This window comes from Aristolochia californica, unplaced genomic scaffold, assembly GCF_029961685.1.
Source record: "Aristolochia californica isolate CCGP_79_NKW_82.1479 unplaced genomic scaffold, dmAriCali1.0.hap1 SCAF_13, whole genome shotgun sequence".
NCBI lineage: Eukaryota > Viridiplantae > Streptophyta > Magnoliopsida > Piperales > Aristolochiaceae > Aristolochia > Aristolochia californica.
The window spans coordinates 14,743,508-14,759,094 of NW_027181804.1; the positions used below are offsets into that span (position 1 = coordinate 14,743,508).

At 44.8% G+C, this 15,587-nt stretch overlaps 1 protein-coding gene and 1 pseudogene across 1 annotated transcript; both read left to right on the forward strand.

The window, feature by feature from the left end:
- Positions 1-7,257: 7,257 nt before the first annotated feature.
- Positions 7,258-11,292, forward strand: LOC137948698 (alpha-1,4 glucan phosphorylase L-2 isozyme, chloroplastic/amyloplastic-like; annotated as a pseudogene).
- Positions 11,293-11,692: 400 nt separating this feature from the next.
- Positions 11,693-14,998, forward strand: LOC137947686 (uncharacterized). Its single transcript, XM_068793465.1, has 5 exons — positions 11,693-11,887; positions 12,110-12,220; positions 12,631-12,687; positions 13,905-13,976; positions 14,714-14,998. Exons 1-5 carry the CDS (start codon positions 11,693-11,695, stop codon positions 14,996-14,998), a joined length of 720 nt encoding a protein of 239 aa, XP_068649566.1.
- Positions 14,999-15,587: the final 589 nt, after the last annotated feature.

Consider the following 15,587-nt stretch of genomic DNA (forward strand, 5'->3'; position numbering starts at 1 on the left):
CATTACCCTAGCCGTCCCCTTAAATAGGGTTGAGGACGTCCAAAACACTAAAGACCTCTTGGGTCAATGGTTCAAACCAATAAATGCTAAACCAACCCAAACCAAAGACAAAACCAAACCAAGAAACAATTACATGGAAATTGAAAAACACATTCATTAATTCCTACGCCTGTTGGTAACTCATGATGCTATAGAGTCCATAACAAGCAAGCTGGGAGTTCATGTTGTTCTCTCACCCCCAACTTGAGGGGGAGTGTTGGAAGATAAGATGAAACCCAAACGACCAAGGAAGACCCACATATGTAAGATTATTATAAGATGCGCCACACGACCAAGGAAGTTCTACAAGATGGGCCTAAGCCCATAAGAACTAGGAACCACAATGATTACCATGAGCTGACATCATTATAACATCAGTTGGAAGATCAAGAAGGACTCATAAAAGTATCTTTATCTTAGGGTCAGGACCAAGAAGAGTTTTAGTTTGAGTTATGTTTGTCTTTTATCTATATTGAGTTATTTAATTATGTTAGGACTTATCTTTAAGTGTTAGAGTTTGGGTGTAATTGGGACAAGGGTAGTTTTATTGTAATTGGACTCTACTACCTTCCTCTATTTTAAATAGAGGTTCATGTACTCTGATTACAACAAGTTATTGATGTCAATGAAGTATTTCACTTTTCCATAAATTCAACACATCTAGAGTAATTAGTAGATGCAGGGGTTAAATTATGTACTTTCCAGGTTGTTGCAATTAGCAGGTTTAGATGTAATTTCCTTCAAATTAGTGGCCTTTTGTTGGCCTTTGCTGGTGTGCGTCAACCCTAATCCTCTTATATATATGACGGGTTCTGGAATGAAGGTAAGCAATCGATCAATTGTTTAGCCAAGAGGTCAGATTCTCTCTCTGACGAGGTCCAAGGTGTAAGCTTCTGATATCCCCCATTTCCATGGATCAGCCACCAGACGATTTTCTCTTCGTTCCGGATCAGAAGACGTGAGGATAACCAAGCTTTCGAAGGAAGCTTGCACCTTAGGCCTCATGAGAGAGAGAAGCCGATCTCATTTAATTAGACAAATGATCAATGCTTACCTCCATTCATCACCCGACGTCCTATAAAAGATTAGGGAACGCACACCAACAAAGGCCAACGAAAGGGCCATAAGTTTGAAGGAAATTACAACAATACCTACTAATTGCAAAAGCTGGAAATTACATAATCTACCCTCTATGTCTACTAGTTAATCTAGATACTATGGAGTCCATAACAGATTCTTTTGAAAGCTTAGTGTCTCTCAGAAATAGGGCATTCCAAGAATTCCAAACCCTTCTCAATGACGCATTCCAATTTGGAACCTAGAGCTTGAGATGGAAGAACCAGCTATTTCCCTCCATGCTATGACAAGGCTGCACAGTACAAACACCATGCAGGTCCGACCTGGCCTCCAACACCTACAGTTGCTGGCCTTAGTGGATTCAGGCAGTACCCACAACTTTATTAGCCAACCAGCAGCACAAACAACTCAGCTTACCGATTCAGCAGAACACTGGCACTTTGGTCTCGGTGGCAAATGGGGAAAAGATTTCCAGTGCTGGCATTGGTCCAATTGTACCTTTTGATATTGAAGGCCACACATTTGTGACAGACTTCTTAGTCACTCCACTCGCTGGATTTGACTTTGTGTTGGGTATTAAATGGCTGCAGCAGTTGGGTCCAATTTTATGGGACTCATGCTCCACTCTCCACAATAACCAACTTATGGCCTCTGATCGCTGTAAGTTCAGCTCACTTATTACAGAATTTACTGATTTATTTCAGGAGCCTGCTGCGCTTCCATCGATCCGAGCTTGTGATCATCGGATACGTTTAAAGTTAGGAAGTGAACCCATAGTGGTGCGCCCATACCGCTACCCACATTTGCAGAAAGATGAGATAGAGCACTAGTGTTAGCTTATGTTAGCGCAAGACATTATTTAGCCCAGCCGGTCTCCGTTTTCATCACCAGTGTTGTTGGTAAAAACACATGACCACTCTTGGTGATTTTGTGTTGACTACAGAGAGCTCATTGCTCATACGATTAAGGATAAATTTCCCATATCCGTGGTGGACAACTCTTGGATGAATTGCATGGGGCAAAATTATTTACTAAGCTGGATTTGAAATCCGGGTACCTCCAGATTCGGGTCCACCCTGCAGATGTGGAGAAAATTGCCTTCTGCACGTATCATGGCCATTTTGAGTTCTTAGTCATGCCATTTGGGCTCTCCAACGCCCCTTCCACTTTTTAGTCCTGATGAACGATTTCTTTTGCCCTCTCTTATGGAAATACGTTATGGTATTCTTTGATGATATTCTGATTTATAGCAAGCACTGGGAAGACCATATTCAGCATTTGCGCCAGGTATTCAACCTCCTGCGTTCCCATCATTTGTTTCTCAACCAAGCTCAATGCTCTTTGGGTACCTCCGAGGTAGCTTATCTGGGTCATGTCACCTCAGCCTCCGGCGTTAAGGCCGACAATAGCAAAATACAGGGGATTTTTAGGCCTGGCCAGGTATTATCGGAAGTTCATTCGCAACTATGGCCAAATCACGGCTCCGCTCACGAGCTTACTTAAGCGTAACGCCTTCACATGGTCAGACATAGCGGCTACATCCTTTGAGCAGTTGAAACACGCCTTAGCCTCTGCCCCGTTTCTCCAACTGCCCAATTTTGAAGAACCGTTTGTTATTGAATGTGATGCTTCCAGAGGGGGCATTGGCGCAGTCTTACAACAGCAGGGCCATCCCATTGCATATTTCAGTTGGCACCTCGCCTCGTACCACCACAAATTAGCTACTAATGAAAGAGAACTTATCGGCTTAGCCAAAGCCATTCAACATTGGCGTCTCTATCTTTGGGGTCGACACTTCGTGATCCGGACAGACCACTGCAGTTTAAAATATTTATTGGAGCAACGTATCACTACTTCACCACAACAACATTGGCTGACTAAATGTATGGGTTTTGATTTTAAGGTGGAGTATAAACCTGGCCACGTTAACATAGGGGCTGATTCTGTTATGGACTCAATAGCACACCGAGTCACTCAGAGGAGGAGAATGACTCACCGAGTCATCTAATTTAACTTTCATTTTTTATGTTGCTTTTAGTTAAATTTTCATTGATTATGTAATAAGCTTTGACGTAGGGGTATAGTTTGGATTTATAGCCCTAAACTATCATGGCGTGAAATACCCTATTTAAGGGTTAAAGAAAGAGAAATAAAGTAAGTCTGAAATAGGTTAATTTAGGGTAAATAGGTTCTCTTGTCGAGTTCCCTATTTTGGGTTCTTGGCATGAACTTGCATTGCTGTCTTGGTGAGTTCGTTGGGTATTTTGATTGATTGGGGAAGGAAGGAGAAAGGGGATTAAGCACTCTCTTCCGAGCTATAGAAGACTCCCTGCTTCTTTCTTGGAATAGCAGGAAGAAGAGGAAGGTTTGCGTGAGTCTTTTCAGCAAAGGTGAAGGCTTTCGGTTTGCTGGTGTGGTGTGTTCTTTAAGAGGTATTTATAATTTCCTTTCCGAGTATAGAAGGGTTATATTTTGTTTCTTTACGTACATGAACAATTGATGCATGGTTTTAGGAAACCCTACATCTTGACGTGAATCATAAAAAAGGGGTTTCATATGTGGGTTCTTAAACAGTCCCTTAAATTATTTTTTGCATCTATAATTGAGAAAAGGAAACTCCTTTTCAATCATAACGTAGAAAGAGAAAGATAAGGGAGTTCTTTTCACAATTGTGTGATAAAAAACCATCAAACAGTGTTGGATTCATTAGTACCTCGCCGAGTTACTAGATCCATGGCTAGGGACCATAACAACGTGGTATCAGAGCAGGGTAACACAACGGAGATCAACAACAATGAAATAAGAAACACATTGGAGTTGATCCTCAAGGGCCAGACAGAGTTCATGGAGAAGTTCTCTAAAATTGATCTTGATAAGAAGACATTGAAGGGAAGGATGGATAGCATGGAGACTGGTCTAACAACTGGAAGGAACACGATTCCAGAGCAAAGAGGAGGGGACCATTCGCATAACAGAGAGGGAGATGAGTTTGCTGGGCGCACTAGTTTCTCTCGCCAGCAAGAACACTTCAATCCGGGAGGACACTTCAACCAAGGGGGAGACACGGTACCCAAGTATACTCGACTTGATTTCCCTACTTATAATGGGTCAGAAGATCCTTTGATTTGGCTGTATCGGTGCAAAATATTTTTTCACCATCAAAGAATAGCAGCTTATGATAGAGTTCAGTTGGCTGCCTTCCACTTACTGGGGGAAACACAACTCTGGTTTCAGCAAGTTAAGGTTGATAGAGAGGTGGTCGAATGGGATGCGTTTAAGAATTTATGCTCTCTCCGTTTTGGTCCTCCGGCTTATAGAAACCCTTTGGGAGATTTGGTTCTGTTACGCCAAACTGGCTCAGTGGAGCAATATCAAACACAGTTTCAGGAAAAATTAGCATGAGCACGCAGTATGGTACGGGGGGGATCAGCAAGTAGCGCTATTTATAGCAGGCCTTAATGAGTCGTTACGGCTTGAGGTGGAACTCTATGCACCTATTAACCTATCTAGCACTATGAATATCGCCTGTGCTTTAGAACTTTGACGGAAAGTCCAGTACAGACAACCCCCATGGTCAGGGGAAAGGAGCACTTCTTCCACCTAGTAGGGACAACGCTATTTTACTTAGCAGGTTCAGTCCACAACACCTCCTCCTTGACACACTCTGAGTAATACTTTGTCAAGGGATACGCGATCGAGCAGTCATCCACCTCCATACATTAAAAAATTGACAAGTGCTGAGATGGCGCAAAGGCGGTCTAAAAATTTGTGTTACAACTATGATGAACCGTTTCGGGCTAGTCATCAGTGCAATAGGTTGTTTTGGATTGAAGTGGATGAAGTCGATGATCCAGAGGATACAAAAGAGAGGATAGAGGACGAGCTACCGAAAATATCCTTGCATGCCATTACTGGGCAGAAATTGCCCAAAACCATGCAAGTCAGAGCTCAGGTCTTCGATCGGGAACTCGTGGGACTAGGGGATTCAGGGAGTACCCACAATTTTCTTAGCTTAACTGCGGCTTAGCACCTGCAGTTACAGATTCTTCCACATCCGACAGCCACAGTCTCAGTGGCCAATGGGGAGAAGGTTCCTAGCTAAGGAATCAGCAAGGCGGTAAATTTTTCTATTGGTACTACTTTATTTCATGCTGAATTTTTTTTCATTCCTCTGGCTAGTTTTGATATGGTGTTGGGAATTAAATGGTTACAAACCTTGGGATCCATTCTGTGGGACTTCTTTGCGTTAACAATGAGTTTTGTCTGGCGCGATAGCCAAGTACTCCTACAAGAAAGTCAAGTGGACAAACAACAACACATTCATTCTCTGACTGCCCATGATAATTCAGACAACACTATTGATACTCTTATTGATGAGTTCTCCGATCTTTTCTGTGAGCCTACATGGCTCCCTCCCTTGAGACACTGTGATCACTGGATATGTTTGAAACCAGGGTCTGATGTGGTAGTTGTTCGACCGTATCGGTATCCTCACCTCCAGAAAGATGAGATCAAGAGATAGTGCTAGGCGATGCTAGAACAGGGCCTTATTCGCAGCAGCAGGTCCCCATTCTCTTCATCGATCTTGCTCGTGAAGAAACATGATGGGACATGGTGCTTTTGTGTTGATTATTGGGAATTGAATACGCAGACAGTAAAAGATAAATTTCCAATTCTGATCGTGGAAGAGCTCCTCGATGAGTTACATTGATCGTGGGGCTTTACCAAATTGGACTTACGGTCTGAATATCACCAGGTTCGCATGCATCCCTTAGACATTCAAAAAACAACATTCCGTACACATCACGGCCACTTTGAATTTGTGGTCATGCCATTCGGGTTGTCAAATGCTCCCTCCACCTTCCAGGCGCTGATGAATGAGGTATTTAGCTCTTAACTTCTGAAATTTGTACTTGTTTTTTTTTGTATGATATACTCATATATAGCAAGTCTCGAGAAGACCATGTAGCACATTTGAGGATTGTGTTTGAATTATTACAAGCACATCAGTTGTATTTGAAGAAATCCAAATGCTCCTTTGGGGCATCTCATGTTACTTACCTTAGCCGCATTATCTCACATGAGGGGGTAACGGTGGATCCCGAGAAGATTTAGATCATTCGTGAGTGGCCTTAGCCTCAGTTTTGCTCAGCATTACGTTGGTTCTTGGGTCTCGCAGGCTATTACCGAAAATTTATTCGGAATTACGGTCCTTTGGCAGCACCTTTAACAAACCTGCTAAAAAACAATTCCTTTTAGTGGACCAGGGAGGCCACACAGGCCTTTGAGGCTCTTAAAGGTGCTCTTGCATCTATGCCTGTTTTACAGCTTTCGCATTTTGAAGACTTATTTGTGGTGGAATGCGACGCTTCTGGTGGGGGCATTGGGGCCGTGTTACAGTAGCACGCACACCCCATTACTTATTTCAGTCAACAGTTGGCAGCTCGTTATCAGAAATTGGCTGCATATGAATGAGAGTTAATCGGGTTGGCCATGGCGGTTCAACACTGGAGGCCTTACTTATGGGACCGTTCTTTTCTCATCCGTACTGATCAGTATAGTGTCAAGTTCTTACTTGAGCAACGCCTCACTACTTCACCTCAACAGCATTGGATCAGTAAGTTGATGGGCTTTGATTTCTTTGTTTGACTATCGTGCAGGGAGATTAAACAAGGCAGTGGAGGCCTTGTCTAGGCATTTTGAACACCAGCAGCTCATATATGCAGTCAGCCGGCCTCATTTTCTCATCCTCGACATGGTGCGGGATGCGCATGTCACACTTCCAGCACTACAGGAGCTGTACAAACAGATTACAGAGGGGAAGATGGATTCTAAGTGGTCAATACAAGATTCACTCATTTGTTATAAACAGCGTGTTATGGACCAAATAGTGAGCCGAGTCAGGCTGAGACACCATGGCTGAGTCAATTACCCTGACTGAGTCAGTTAAGTAGTCATTTAGTTTATTTTATGTTTTATGCTATTTGGGTTTAAATATGGCTCAGGGCATTTTTGTAATTTTCGGCTAAACTCTTGTTGGTGTGAACTATTTGTATGCATCGTAAGGTAATGAATGGGAAAAGAAAATTCAGTAGGTTAAACAATAGATTAAATGAGGTCAGGCTCTCCCTCTCACGAGACCTAAGGGGGAGCTCCTTCAAAAGCTCAAAACCTTACAACGATCCTTCCAATTCATCGTCTTCCTCCCTGTGTTAGATCCGGGCATATCATCTGGTATCAGAGCGGGAACACGATGAGCCAAGACGAATGGATGGCGATGGAAAGATAACTATCCTTCCACGAATGGAGGTCGGCGAACAGAGAAATGGAAAGAGCGTGGGCGAGGACTCCTCTCTTCCAGATTGGGGAGAGAATGCGGGAATGGTGTGCAGATTACACCAAAAAATTTTTGCATGGAAGAAACTAGCTCTGTCTCTCCAGTAGCTTTTTTCGGGCTCTACCTCGGACGGGCAGGAGACCCAAAAATGGATGTCAGTGATCAAAAACTTCAGCGAGCGCACTGTCTCTCCAGCGGCAGCAACATTCGACATCGGGGCCTCCGCTATTCCGCAATCGGAAGGGTATTCAGCACCACCTTCGTCGATCCCAGCTGATTTGGGTTTGACCTCCCAAATTTCCTTCTCACGAACAGCGGAAATTCTTCCCCCTCCGCAGAAGGACGCAATCAACCCTTCTACTGTTCATCCTTCTGAACAGAAGAAGCCGGACATCGGCTAGCTCGTTCTCTCGGAGTATCCCGTCTCGGATCAAATCACAGCGGTGACGTCCGAAATCGCAGCTCTTCAGGATAAAGCCTCCGAGCAAAGGGTTGCCGTTGCGGAAGAAGACGTTTGACCTCGACGCTCTTCGAAAAAGGCCGATGTGGATTCATAGGTCTTCGTTCGACCTAAACCCTCCAGCCATGGACACCTCGAGCCGAAAACCAGCGTTGTTCGGCCAGATGCGACCAGAACAACACCAAAATTCAGAACCCGGAAGTTCGAAAACGGGGAGCACTCCAACGACCGCCTGCCCTATTCGAAACATCAGCCCCGAATTGCTGTTGTTTGCCGTTGGGAACAGGCCAACTACCGCACGGATCGACCTTTGGCAACCCGAGCATGGAGGCCACCGTGGGAACCCGACTGGGCCTTCGACTCTGTTTTCCCTCATTAGCCGACATTGAAGGTTGAAAGCCCTATTAGCTTCTTGGACTGCAACATAAATCGAAAATGGGAGAAAGGGAAAGAGCGACAATTGTGGGAGAACGGGTGCCCGACGAAGGAGAAATCCGGACCGCCGAGCGACGGAAAGAAGCTCAAGGTTGGGGCCAACACCACCTCTGTTTTGCACACCATGACTATCACAGGTGAGTCTTCGAATTCTTCAACACTGTGTGTAAAAATTGGGGAACGGCAACCCCTGTTTTGGGATAGCGGTGAACAGCAGCAAATTTGCTGTTATGGGGATGGGAAATTTTTTTTCGGCAATCTCAGTGGTGAGCATTCTGCTGGTTGGTCTGCTGGTTGGTCTGCTGGTATGCCCACCCTCCCTTACAAGCTTAAGCTCGGGTGTTATGGGGACCCTGTAGAATATCAGCAACTTCGTTCCCATCTCTGGGACGTTGGGGCTCAGGACACGCTCCGACCTGTGTGGAGACCGTATTGCCAAAACTCCCCAGAAACGCTACCTCTGCATAGAGTGGAAACATCACCCCACTCGTCTACTACTTTTACAAACTATGCCCAGTGGAAACTTAGAAGCAAGCCTTCTCAGCAGGTGATACTCGATGATGATTATACCTTCAATTGTGGGGGTGAAACAATTGACAGAGATCCAGAGAAGCTTGACACAAGTGACAAAAACTTGCGTTGGTGTTGGGAGCATAGCAGAGAAGAAATTGATTTAGTTGCATTGGCATCCAAAGAACCCATTCTCTTCTATGATGAAGTGGTTCTCTATGCAGATGAATTAGCTGATAGTGGCGCGTCACTCTTACCAGTAAAAGTGAGCGTAATGCCAAATTATTGGGTTCTTCTACTGCGTTTCAGTCTAAGAGTTGATGGAGTACTTATGAGGTTGAAGGACACATGATTGTATTGTAGTTTTGGAAGTGATCCCCATGTGAAATAGGAGATGAGTTTCCTGTTCCAGAAGGGTCCTCTTTGTGTAGCCAACAGACCTCTGGAATTAACAGCTGCTCTGCAGTTTTGTGTTAGTGGGTGGGCTACACTTGTGCATGATCTAAATTTCAAGGAGATTCCTACTCGTTGTGGGACTGTATGTCGAAATGCTCAGACGAATTAAGACGAGTGTTGGGTGCAGGGGTGAAATCGTGCACATTTCCACTTGCAAGTTTCCGTATACATCACAAGAGGTAAGGTCTGCCCCTTTTATTGCAAACATATACAAGAGCATGGAGTTTGCTGTCAATGCCTATCCTTTTCAATTGCTGTCTCTGAATAAATTGCGTAATGGAATTTCTGTGGGAATTTTTGGAATGTGTTGGACGGTGCTGAATGCCATTGATAATCGGGTCAACAAAACTGTTGCTCTTCTGTTTGAGAAAGGGCTGAAAAGAAATGGGGTATCTGTGCTCAAAAGTCTTATTGTTGTTGAGACCAGCACTAGTGTTCTTCATTCCCATGCCATTTGTGACGATATTGGACAGGAGATGGTACTAAACACCCTAATTACTACTGCCGTTGCAGTCAGCCTGGTGGCCTTCCTTCATCACTCCCCTCTGATTTTGGACCTTAATGACCCAAGCCTTCAGAACGGGATTCAAAAAGCAGTGGTTGAGACGTCGAAGAATCAGGAAATGTTAAGCACAATGGTAACAGGGCTTGCGCTTGAGGTCTATGAACCTCTTAATGATAATGCCGGTGGTATGGCCGAGAGGGCAGGGATGCATTCCACATTTCGGGAAAGACCAAATGCTCTTGATGCCGTTGGGAACACCACAGCTGCCATTGGCAAAGAGGAAGTCTTCAACAACTTTTACAAGTTGTGGGCTTAGAAATTTCAGACCAAAACAAATGGAGGAACTCCAAGACGATGGATCCAGTTTTGTAACCCTGATTGGAGTCAAATCATTAGCAAATGCATTGATACAGATGACTGGGTTCTTGACGCACAGCAGCTTGCAGACCTCAGAAAGTTTGTTGGTGATGAAAAATTCCATGCTGTTCTCAGACCCGATGCTATGTGTGACATACCGGTGACGTGGAGACTCGAGTATAAGCGGCAGTTATTGAATATCCTTGGGATTGTTTACGGCTACAAAAACATGAACAAAATGCGTGACGAAGAAAGGCAAGCTTCATCTGTGCCTCGTGTTTGTCTAATTTGTGGCAACGCATTTGCTACGTATGTGCAGGCAAAGAGCATTGTCAAGATCATTACGGATGTTGCTGCTATTGTAAATCATGATCCTGATATTGGGGACTTGTTACAGGTCGTATTGTTCCAGATTATACTGTTAGTGTCGCAGCGTTGCTCGCAAGTGAGCTATCTCAGCATATCAGCACCACTGGAATGGAAGCTAGTGGGACAAGCAACATGAAATTTGCAAGGAATGGTTGTGTTCGGATTGGCAGTTTAGTTGGAGCCAATGTTGAGATAAGGCAAGAGAAAGCCCACAGGGACAGTTTGTGCCAGATCCAGGCTTTGAAGACGTGCAGGCATTTCTTCACAGTGGTGTATTTGGTCCTCACAGCTATCACGAGTGGATGGGATCATTAGAAGGAAACGAGCGGTATGGTCAAGCAGATTATATTGCATGCCCAGAGAAAGTTGATGAGGTCAGCAACCCAACACTAATACAAAAAAAAAATATGATTTCAAAATGTTGAAGACGTTGGCACCTACGGCTCACGGGCAGAACAGGTGGCGGGCTTCGGAGCCCAGAAAATGGTTTCGACAGGCATACTCTACCTTCGAGCTCGAGGATAAGCTCGTTCTCCAGGAGGGGTGAGATGTTATGGACCAAATAGTGAGCCGAGTCAGGCTGAGACACCATGGCTGAGTCAATTACCCTGATTGAGAGTTAAGCAGTCATTTAGTTTATTTTCTGTTTTATTCTATTTGGGTTTAAATATGCCTCGGGGGTATTTGTGTAATTTTCACCTAAACTCTTGTTGGCGTGAACTATTTGTATGCATCGTAAGGTAATGAATGGGAAAAGAAAATTCAGTTGGTTAAGCAGTAGATTAAACGAGGTCAAGCTCTCCCTCTCACGAGACCTAAGGGCTCCTTCAAAAGTTCAAAACCTCACAGCGATTCTTCCTATTCATCATCTTCCTCCCTATGTTAGATCCGGGCATATCACAGGTTCTTTACCTTCTTCCCACGTCCGAGTTGATTCCAGTGGTTCTCTCGGCTTATCATGATTCGACCCATGAGGGGTTACAGAAAATGTTGTTGCGTCTTCGGGCAGATTACTATTGGCAGGCAATGAAGACCTCCATTGCCACATATGTCTCCGCATGTTCAACGAAACAAAATCGAGCATTTGAGTCCCGCGGGGCTTCTACAGCCTCTCGCGCCGCCTACTCAGGTATGGGTAGATATTTCGATGGACTTTTTGGAGGGTCTTCCCATGTTAGCTGGGAAATCAGTTTTGTTTGTGGTGGTGGATCGGTTCTCCAAGTATGGTCATTTCGTTCCGGTGGCGCTTCCCTACACGGCAGCTTGTGTGGCCCATACTTTCTTGGAGCATATTGTCCGATTACATGGCATCCCAGAATCTATTGTCAGTGATCGGGACGTGGTATTCACGAGTACTTTCTGGTGGGAACTTTTTCGTCGGAGTGGCACAAAATTGAAAATTTCGTCCGCATATCATCCTCAGACGGATGGCCAAACCAAGGGGGTTAATCGAACCATCGAAATGTATCTCAAATGCCTTATTGGAGATTGACCGAAACAATGGGTTCACTGGCTACCATGGGCAGAATACTGTTACAATACTTTGTTCCACTCGGCTTTGCAGTCATCTCCTTTCCGGGTTCTTTATGGGAGGGATCCCCCACGACTTGTCTCTTATACCAGAGGCTCCACCCACGTGGACACCATTGACGAGGCGCTAATGGATTGTGATCAGGTGTTAAAGACTATTACAGACTGTCTATAGCGGACTCAGAACTGGATGTCAAGTGCATACAATAAGGGACACCGGGATGTCTCTTTCGAGGTAGGGGAGTATGTTTGGGTACGCCTACGACAGTACCGGCAACAGTCCATTGCGGGGCCGTCGCGCCATAAGCTCTCCCCCAGGTACTTTGGGCCTTTCTCCATTATTCGGCGTGTAGGGCAGGTGGCCTATCAACTACAACCGCTTGACACGGCGAAGCTGCATGATGTGTTTCATGTCTCACTCTTGAAACCACACAAGGGTTCACTGCCTACTTCCCCTCCATTCTTTCCTCCAGTCGACAAGGGCCACGTCATTCTGACACCCTACGCGTGTTACGGGCACGTTTGACCGATGATCAGTGGGACATTCTTGTGCAGTGGACCACTACAGACCCGGAGGCAGCTACATGGGAGCGGTTGGAGACCTTCAAACAGGTCTATCCAGCTTCCGAGCTCTAGGACAAACTCTTTCTCCAAGGGGTGGCAGATGTTATGGACTGAATAGCACATTGAGTCACTCAGAGGAGGAGACAATGACTCACTGAGTCATCTAATTTAACTTTCATTCTTTATGTTACTTTTAGTTAAATTTTCATTGATTATGTAATAAGCTTGGACGTAGGGGTATAGTTAGGATTTATAGCCCTAAACTATCATGGCATGAAATACCCTATTTAAGGGTTAAATAAAGAGAAATAAAGTAAGTCTGAAATTAGGTTAATTTAGGGTAAATAGGTTCTCTTATCGAGCTCCCTATTTTGGGTTCTTGGCGTGAACTTTCATTGCTGTCTTGGTGAGTTCGTTGGGTATTTTGATTGATTGGGGAAGGAAGGAGAAAGGGGGTTAAGCACTCTCTTCCGAGCTGAAGGAGACTCCCTGCTTCTTTCACGGAACAGCAGGAAGAAGAGGAAGGTTTGTGTGTGTCTTTTCAACAAAGGTAAAGGCTTTCGGTTTTCTGGTGTGGTGTGTTCTTTAAGAGGTATTTATAATTCCCTTTCCGAGTATAGAAGGTTTATATTTTGTTTCTTTACGTACATGAACAATAGATGCATGATTTTAGGAAACCCTACCTCTTGACGTGAATCATAAAAGAGGGGCTTCATACGTGGGTTCTTAAACAGTCCCTTAAATTATTGTTTGCATCTATAAATGAGAAAAAGAAACTCCTTTTCAATCATAACGTGGAAAGAGAAAGATAAGGGAGTTCTTTTCACAATTGCGTGATCAAAAACCATCAAACAGTGTTGGATTCATCAGTACCTCACCGAGTTACTAGATCCATGGCTAGGGACCATAACAGATGCCTTATCTTGCTGGGACATGTCAGAACCACAGCTACACGCAATCAGTCAACCACGGTTTCTTTTGCTCAATTCAATTAGGGATGAAATTCAGCAACATCCCGAGCTCATGGCCTTGTATCACAACATTGGGCAAAGCACCATGGACAGTGATTGGGCATTTCAGGACCGTCTCATCTTGTATAAGAATCGGATTTATCTCCATCCTACTTCTGTCCTACTCAACAGCATCCTATCTACATTTCATGACAGCACTCATGAAGGCCAGCAAAAGACATTTCCGCCTAAGTCGTGACTTCTATTGGAGGGGCATGGAACGTATGGTGGCTGACTATGTATTTTGCGTGCCAGGTTTGCCAACGGAACAAAGCGGAATTGTTAAACCTAGCAGGCCTGTTGCAGCCTCTGCAACTCCCTTCACAGGTATGGGCAGATATATCCATGGACTTTATAGATGGCTCCCAACGTCTTCAGGCAAATCTATTATCTTCGTAGTGGTGGATCGATTCTCTAAATATGGGCACTTCCTGCCCCTAGCACATCCTTATACAGTGACACATGTGGCTCAGATCTTCACGGACTAGATTGTCCGCCTTCATGGCTTACCGGAGTCCATCACCAGTGACAGAGATGCTGTATTCACAAGTACCTTTTTGGAAAGAGTTATTCAAATTATAGGGCACAAAATTGGCTTGCTCATCAGCCTACCACCCTCAGACAGATGGGCAAACGGAAGTAGTCAACCCACTATTGAGATGTATTTGCGCTGTTTCGTGGGGGATACTTCCAAAAGTTGGGTCCGTTGGGTCGCCTAGGCGGAGTTTTGTTATAATACATCTTACGATGCAGCACTTGGCACTACACTCTTCAAGGTGGTTTATGGGCGAGACCCCCCTCGTCTCTGATCTTACGAGCCTGGCTCGTCTTGGGTGGTGGCACTAGACCAGGCTTTGGGGGAACGGGATACTATGCTTGCACAAGTAAAAACACACTTGCAAAAAGCTCAAGACAAAATGAAGAGCACCTACGACAAGGGTCATCATGACCTTTCATTTGCTTCAGGAGATTATGTATGGATTCGACTTTAATGTTACCACCAGCTTTCCCTTACGGCCTCCAAACGTCATAAACTTTCAACGAAATTCTATGGTCCATTCCAGGTGTTGAACCGTATTGGTAGTGTGGCTTATCGCTTGCAACTCCCACCAGATGCCAAGATCCATGATGTCTTCCATGTCTCCCTATTGAAGCCGTTCAGGGGAGACTCACCTCTACTCCACACACCGTTGCCACCAGTACAAGATGATCGTGTTCTACCTACTCCAGAGAAGGTGTTTCAAGCTTGCTGGGTCCAAGGGTCGTGGGAGATTTTAGTCAAGTGGGCCGACACAGAAGCTTCCTGGGAACCTATTGTGGACTCACTCATGGCTAGACAGAGAACTTAAGTGGTGTCACTTTAAGTTAAGAGTAAGGGTTGGGTTTAATGTAATTTTGAGTTATGTATGGGCCACATCATGGCTTGGGAAGTGTTTTAGTTGTTGGCTTGGGGAAGTGTAAGCGTCATGGCCTTCTTGTTATAAGGAGGACACCAGTCTGTATGAAAATCAAGCATTAATCAAAGTAGTTGTAGCAAGGTCGGATTCTCCCTTTGAGGTTCAGGGTGAGCTTCCCTTCACAAGCTCAATTATCTTTGCCTTCTCCAATCAGAAACATGGAGGAGAATGTCCGGTGGATCGATCTCTGGAAATGGGGCATAACAGAACCATTAGAGGCTTTTCGTGCCCTCTACCTCACCTTTGAGCTTGAGGACAAGCTCTTTCTCCAGAACGGGGGGGGGGGGGGGGGGGGGGGGGGGATGTTATGGACTCTATAGCATCTAGATCAATTAGTAGAAGCAAGTGTTAAATTATGTGATTTCCAGGTTGTTTCAATTAGCAGGTTTAGATGTAATTTCCTTCAAATTAGTGGCCCTTTGTTTGGCCTTTGCTGGTGTGCGTCAACCCTAATCCTATTTTATGGATGACGGGTTCTGGA